This window comes from Juglans regia, chromosome 3 (genome assembly GCF_001411555.2).
Source record: "Juglans regia cultivar Chandler chromosome 3, Walnut 2.0, whole genome shotgun sequence".
Lineage (NCBI taxonomy): Eukaryota > Viridiplantae > Streptophyta > Magnoliopsida > Fagales > Juglandaceae > Juglans > Juglans regia.
In genome coordinates, this window is record NC_049903.1 from 30,813,844 (window position 1) to 30,822,205 (window position 8,362).

General features: G+C 34.3%; 1 protein-coding gene across 1 annotated transcript; it reads left to right on the forward strand.

Annotated features, from left to right (window-relative positions):
• The first annotated feature begins 3,352 nt into the window (after positions 1 to 3,352).
• On the forward strand, positions 3,353 to 6,129 carry LOC108979942 (laccase-17-like). The gene is made up of 6 exons (XM_018950745.2): positions 3,353 to 3,644; positions 3,772 to 3,923; positions 4,091 to 4,335; positions 4,450 to 4,578; positions 4,664 to 5,632; positions 5,752 to 6,129. Exons 1-6 carry the CDS (start codon positions 3,498 to 3,500, stop codon positions 5,880 to 5,882), a joined length of 1,773 nt encoding a protein of 590 aa, XP_018806290.1. The 5' UTR covers positions 3,353 to 3,497; the 3' UTR covers positions 5,883 to 6,129.
• The last annotated feature ends 2,233 nt before the right edge of the window (positions 6,130 to 8,362 follow it).

An 8,362-nucleotide genomic window follows, 5' to 3' on the forward strand; every position in this document is an offset into this window, starting at 1 on the left:
CTTTTATTTGGTAAGACATACCCATATGCATATTGGAAAAAGATTTTTTGAAGTTGTTTTTAAAATCTGAAGATTTTCAAAATACATAAAATATTTATTATTTTTCGTGTAGATGAAATGTACCCTAAATGTACAATAGTTTATTTAATTTTTATTTCAGTTTTTATAAAGGAGCTTCCATGCTCTAAACTAGGATGGTAAATGAACCGGTCAATACGACTGCTTCTTCGACATTTGCTCGTCTAAACTCGAATTGATTTCAACTCGTGAAAAACATCTTGATTGTGAATGCAGAAACCAACTCGATTAGAAAATGACATATACTTGATTAAATTTGACACGGCTTGGTTAAGTACTCTCGTTAAGGCTTGCTTGTTTATGCTTGACTCAACTAGTTAACTCAACTCGATTAGAGCTTGTCCAAACATTGGTGAATATATATGTGTATGTGCGTATAGTATGTATAACTTATTCTTATATATATAGATACGCTGCTATATATATTGAATTTAATAGTAAAATATAGTAACTTTATAGTTAAATATGTAACATGTAATCCAGCTACTTAAATCTAGTCATTTATGTCTTTATATTGAACATTGTCCACAGTTAAACGTAGTTACTAAAGTACTTAAGTGATTAAATTACAGTAGCTATTTTATAATATATATATATATATATAATAGTTAGTATGTAGGACTTAGTAGTTTTATATATAAATACAATGCATGAACCATATCAAAAATGTTTTCATAAAATTTTTATAATCTTATAATTCAATTTATTTTTTATTTTTTTGTATTTGTAATGATTCAATTAATTAAAAAACAAATCAAAAAATATTTAAAAGAATACGAGTAAAACTCAAAAACTCAAGTAATAACTCAACTTGGCTTATATTAGTGTTCAGCTTCCTAGAGTTATCAAAGGGTTGTATAGATTGGATAAAATGGGTACGGCCTATATTAGGCATGGTTAGCTGGTTATTTTCGGTGTTAGTTGGTGTAGCTCTTGTTTTTATTTCGTTGGATGGTTTGATGGTTGGGATATTTGCATGGTTATTATGTAAATATCAAGTATTTTTTTTTTTTGGTTACTAAGGTATTCCTCGGCTATAAGTGAGGGTTGATTAATAAAATTGGGACGGAGCTGCTATGTGGGTGGTAGCTACCGGCTCTTCATTAAAAAAAAAAAAAAAACCCTCAACTTGGCTTAGGCTTGTTAAAGAGCACGAGTAAAGATAAAAAATAACTCAACTCAGCTTGAGCTCGTATTTGAGTCAAGATCGACTCGGCTCGAATTGATTCCAACCCTAATCTAAATTTATATAGCGCGAGTGTTCATCTTATATTCTCCCATTTGAAGACACCCTGTGATGAGAAAATCTTGGTCCCTTGATGGGTCCTTTGGTATTGATAGTTTCCTAATTCATCACACAAACATCTTCAAAATCTTTGACCAATCAATTGAGGGAATCCCATGGGGATTAGGTGGACATGAGCTTTTCTAATCACAAACACTTTGATTACATGGGTCTACAGTGGTATGACATCTCAACCCTTGGTGTTTGTTCACTTAAGGGAGCAGATATAAATCCTTTTCATAACTGGACTGGATCCGGTGGCGCATCACTCTCCCCTCCCGGACCAGTTGGCATGCACTTGATCTGTAGAAAAAGATTAATGTTCACCAACTAGAACAGAAAATCCAACGGCTGTCTTTTCGTTTCAACAGCTGATTTCTGCACTTTTCTATATATTCAAGCTTCCCACGCTATGTTTCTCTGCATGCACCATCAGACTAGATCGGGGATGCATGACATGATAAGGGAGAAGAGACCAGCGAAAATAATCATTTGGACAAGCAAATGTAAGCGTGGAAAAATCCAAGCCTCTGAACCATATCATCTTCTAATTAATTCTAGCTGTTTGCTAATTTCTTGAAACTCATTTAAATTATATGTGGTTAAAATTAATTAATCTAGCTAGCTAGCTAGCTAGATATGATCAGGATCACTAAGATCTATATATTCCTTCGTTTCAAAGACAAAATAGTTGAAAGAGAGGCCCATGGGATTATTTCATTTGAAGGGAAGTAGGAAATACTCATACCTCCTAGACCAGATTCGTACGAACCAAGATCAGGCAATTCAACTACCCATCTCCTTCTATAAGCTACATGCATTTCCATTCTAATGCATGAAGTTTCCCAACCAATATTATTGGGGATACATTCATACATACATGTGTGTGCGCGCATGTGAGAAGTACTCCAGGCATGGTGGTATCAATAATATTTATAAGTAACGAAAAATTTTATTCATCATCTCCACTCATCGTCATATTTTATTTATTTATTTATTTATTTTTCTCTTATCAAATGTATGGTATATGAATGATGAGTGAATAATTCAATTAGTAAAATAAAAATAAATATTATATTTGGTGTGTGAGAATGATCATGAGTAGTAAAACTAATTATAAATTGTGTTCTGATTTGCCCTGAAAATTTTGGAGTATTCTAAAACCTCATCTAACTGATCAAAGATTCAAAATAATTAAGAGTGTGATGAGACAAATAATAAGCACTAACCTTTTTCCCCCTTTATCTTGCAATAACAAACTTATTATATATGAATATATAATCTGTGAGCAACAAAAAATGGAAAATTCATGTACGTGGGTTTTGTCTCTTGGAAGAATCAATCAGCATATAGGTCTTGACGTACCTCGGCATTTTCCTATTTTGGTGTCGAAAAGATCAGCACCCTTTTTTTGACCCTTCAGAGTTTAGACATCATATTTACTAACCTTTAGATCAGACAACATTGATAATTGAAAGCAGAAACAAAAATGAAATAAATATTTATGTCTACGGATATACACATGCAAAAGAAAAATAAGCATTTGTAATTGATTATTTACAACGAGAACGACTGTTTATGATAAAAATATTTTCATTTTAATAGAAAATAAATTATTTTTTTAAAAAATAATTGATCATAAATAAATAATTTTTTTTTTTTTTTTAGGGTTAGATATCATGTATATATTGATAATCTATGTGTACGTGTAGGAGGCCAGCGATATTAAATATTAATTAGACATCTAGAACGCCGGTAGTGATTGATTGATCACTTGTTAACCGCATATAATTACGACAATTGAATACAATTATTTTATAATATTTGTCTCATTTTGGTTTTGGTAATTGAGTTCAAGCAATAAGAAGCAGGTCTCGGAGGTAATCAAATTCAATTAAGATGGAACAGGAAAAGTCTTACTTTATCAGCACTCTACAATTCAACTTGACCAACAGCTAATTACGCAGGGCATACCATGTCATGACCGTGACAAAGTACGAAACCAGGCCCATGAAAACCCCTCCTGTTTTCTTTCAGCCACCTAATTCTCTGCATATAATAACCCTCACAGGGTATCCTACCCTTTGCACCCAAGGAATTCCGACCTTACAGACAACACCTAAAGATCAGAAACATGCACAGACAGAAAGGGATGATCTGTACAACTTCCCCCAATGTTCCTCCATTTGCTTCAACGGCGGTTCTGCTGATCTTTGGTCTCTTTGTAGTGTCTTCATTGCCAGAATTTGCACAAGGGATAACGAGGCACTACACATTCAATGTACATTACTAATTTGAGACCCGGCCGGAACTTCTTTTTGCATATATAAACTTTTTGTAAATTGAAACAGCTTTTCCAGTATACATTTTCTAACTTCAGTTGCCTTAATGCATGCAAAATATTAAAGATCAAGTACCATAACGTGACGAGGTTGTGTCATACAAGGAGCATTATCAGTGTCAATGGGCAGTTTCCGGGGCCGCGGGTGGTGGCGAGGGAAGGAGATCGAGTGATTGTTAAGGTGGTTAATCATGTTACAAACAATGTTACCATTCATTGGTATGTATATAACTTAATTAATTACGTTTTATTTTAGCGTTTATGAACATATAATATCCAGCTTACAAATAATAATTAGTGCGTGACTATTGTATATAATATGCTAACTAATAAATGTCTTGTTTGTAAAATTATATGCGTTTTTTGTTTTTATGAGAGAACTTCAGGCATGGAGTTAGGCAGCTTAGAAGCGCGTGGGCAGACGGACCAGCCTATGTCACGCAGTGTCCTATACAAACTGGACAGACCTACACATACAATTTCACCATTACTGGACAAAGAGGAACTCTCTTATGGCATGCTCACATCTCATGGCTAAGAGCCACCCTTTACGGACCCATCGTCATCCTCCCGAAGCGCAATGAATCTTATCCCTTTGACAAACCATACAGGGAAATTCCCATCCTATTTGGTAACTCGATCCCTAGCTGTATATATATAACAATGTGGTATTCTATTCTCGAGAATATTTCTGGTTCTGATCTGAAATGATTCTCGTTTTTGCATGGCGTTTTGGACTTTTCAGGAGAGTGGTTCAACGTAGATCCAGAGGCTGTGATTAAACAGGCTCTCCAGACAGGAGCAGGTCCCAATGTCTCAGATGCATACACCATTAATGGTCTTCCGGGGCCATTGTACAACTGCTCTTCTAAAGGTACCAAACGTACCCAAAACATTCAGTACGTACGTTCAAGATCTAATGTCAAACGTCGGAGAATGATCTTTTGGGGCTTTTGCAGATACATACAAGCTAAAGGTAAAGCCGGGGAAGACGTATCTACTCCGCTTGATCAACGCTGCACTCAACGACGAGCTCTTCTTCAGTATCGCCAACCACACTCTCACCGTCGTCGACGCCGACGCTGTGTACGTTAAGCCTTTCGAAACTGACAAGCTCCTCATCTCCCCAGGCCAAACCACAAACGTTCTCCTGAAAACCAAGCCTAGCTACCCCAATGCCACATTCCTCATGGCCGCCAGGCCCTACTTCACTGGCCAGGGCACAATTGACAACTCCACCGTTGCCGGATTTCTCCAATACGAGCACCCTTCACACCGCTCATCCTCTTCCATTAAAAATGTTACTCTTCTTAACGCAACTCTCCCTGCCATCAATGCCACAAACGTCGTCGCAGATTTGGCCAGAAAACTCCGTAGCTTGGCCAATGCCCAGTTCCCTGCCAACGTTCCACAAACTGTGGGCAGGAAATTTTTCTTCACTGTCGGACTTGGGACCAACCCGTGTCCTAAAAATACAACCTGTCAAGGACCCAGCAACGTCACAAAATTTTCGGCTTCGGTTAACAACGTGTCTTTCGTGCTCCCGTCGGTGGCCATGCTCCAAGCCCACTTTTTCGGACAGTCCAATGGGGTTTACACCACTGATTTTCCGGCGAACCCACCGGCGCCATTCAACTATACGGGAACACCGCCCAATAACACTAACGTGAGCAACGGCACGCGTGCGGTGGTGCTACAGTTCAACACGAGTGTGGAGCTGGTACTGCAAGACACGAGTATTCTTGGAGCCGAGAGCCACCCTCTCCATCTACATGGTTTTAATTTCTTTGTTGTCGGACAAGGTTTCGGGAACTATGATCCGAACAAGGACCCTGCGAGCTTCAATCTGGTGGACCCTGTTGAGAGGAACACCGCGGGTGTTCCTGCCGGTGGTTGGCTGGCTATTCGCTTCCTAGCAGACAACCCAGGTACACGTTATATATATATATATATATATATATATATATATATATATATTCAAGTTTTTAAATTTCTAAAACAAATTAAATTATATCATATAATCGTGTTTGACTTGTGTCATGAACAGGGGTGTGGTTCATGCATTGTCATCTAGATGTTCACACAAGTTGGGGGCTGAGGATGGCGTGGATTGTGTTGGATGGACCGCAACCGAACCAGAAATTACCACCGCCACCGTCTGATCTTCCTATGTGTTAAGACTTCAATAATTTGCCATCATCCGATCGAGATCAGCGGCTACGCATCGGGTTTCGTTTTTCTCTTTTTGGTTTCCCCAAAAACGCACCGCGTGATTCTTGTTTTTTCGTCGAGCTTTTAACTTTAACTGTAATCACTTTTGTTTATTCTTTGAGCCCTTTCATGTTTTCTGCAGTCTGCTAAATGCTGCTTTTGTTTTGAATTTTGTCAATTCAGTACTTAATACGAACGACGTATTTTATTTGAATTGATTTTATTTATTTTATTTTTAAAATTATTTAAGAGAGTAATGCTACTTCATTTATTTATTTATTATTCTGTAAGACATCTCGTGATGTTACATATATTCTCAAGTCATCTCATTTCATCACATTATTTTAACTTTTTTAAATTTACACATAAAATATAATAAATAATTCAGCTGTTTCAAATCTCAATTCAAATTTTTTAAATCTTAAAATAAAAATAATATTCTAATAATATTTTATTCAATTTTTAACTTTTATCTAAAATCACATGATCTCATCTTATTATCTAAACGGAGGGCTAAATGATTGAAAAATCATTTATTATATTTTATTTATATATCAATCATTTTATTCTACATTAAGAAATACTGAAAAGATGATAATTAAAATTATAATGATGAATATAACTTTTTAAATAAAATTTGGAATGATTAAAATGATACAATTTAAGGTAAATAATAATTATAGAAAAACTCTATTCATCATTTTTATACATTACACAGTACTACACATAATTTTTTAATTTTTTTCTCTTATCAAATGTGTGTTGTATAGATAATGCATAGAATAACTCATTTTAGGAAGAATAAAATCAAACAAATTTTAAAAAAAATAATAAAAAACTATGGTGGGTAGCAGATTAACCCTTAAATATTATAATAAGATATTATTTGGTTGAGAGACAAAATCCAAGCTTATGTGTAATCTCGAAGTTGAGTGTTACTTCATGATCCTATGCGATTTCTACTCCATATGATTGGCCTGCATTAATGCTTTGCTTCCAACTAAAGTAGAGTTCGATTACGTATGAAATGTTTGATAGCCGAGGAAGAGATTTGGAAAAGAAAAAAAACACGACACAAGTACTAAAGGATGGTGCATGCATCCTGTCACAGAGATTTGGAACTTAAGCATCATAATTACTCATATCTTAATGACTAATAACCAACACTTTAATTTCTAGGTCTACCTGCTAATTGAGCTGTAAATTAAGGAAAATGAGCTAATTTAAAAAAAAAAAAAAAAATTGTACAAGCTCGCGATGTGCAAACATTTTAGAAAAGAAAAATATTACTCTCACTAGCAGTTGAGTTTTCATAAATTTTTTTTTTTTTATTTAGTGATTAAAAAAATATTTTTTAATAATATTATACGTAAATTTTAAAAAAATGGTATGCATAGATTATAACTACTGCATGCAGTAGTACTGAACCCATAAAATCAAGTACTTGAACACGGAAAACCAAGTATAACTTGGAGAATCGAGTACGTGCGTAGGTAAAGGAAAATGCTGGAGCTTGCTCTAGTGTATTTTATATGTGTATTTTTTAATTCTTTTTTTATATAGATATTTTTAATAATTTTTAATATTTTTAAAAATAAAAAAATTCATAATATTATTAAATAATTCTTTTTTAATATTTTTTATTTTACTTCATAATTAAGGAAGTATTTTTTAATAATTTTTTTTTTTACTTCTTGATTAAGAAAATGTTTTTAATAATATTTTATATTTATTTTATATTTTAAAAATATTAAAAAATATTAAAAAAATTTATATAAAAAACAATTTAAAAAAAAACACAAACAAATACATGCTACAGCCCCCAGCGGGAGCCCCCAGCGGGGGCTGTAGCACTATCCGTAGGTAAATGCATGGTGGGGACTCAGAGAAAAATAAATAAATAAAAAAACTAAAAACATATCTCAAATGATTCTATTAATTATCTAAGATAATATTTTTATAAAATGATATTAAAACATGTTAATATCAAAACATGAAACTTAATTGGCCACGAAAATTTGGATTCTCGTCCGGCCAATTCTCTAATTTTGAAGTCAGTCATGTCATGTTGATTTTTTCATGGGAAATTATATTTTCAGTCGCCCCGAAATAAACATTGCGTAAGCGATTGCTGATGTGGAAAAATTTAATCGATACGCACCATTTCAATTCCACTATTCTCTCAATATTTTCTTCCTCATTCCCTCCCACTCTGCATCTACATTTCCTCCTCCCAAGACTAGAACTCCATCTCTTGATCCTTCCACAATTACAATATTGTCGAAGACGGCATGTCCATCCCCTCGAAGCGCCACATACCAATGAGAACAAGTAGGATGAAATTCTATTTGTTGAAGACTCTGAAACAGTGACCAAGCGATGTTAAAGGATATATGATATAGATTTTTTCATTTAGAATTCTATTTTTGTTTAAGGATGATAGAATT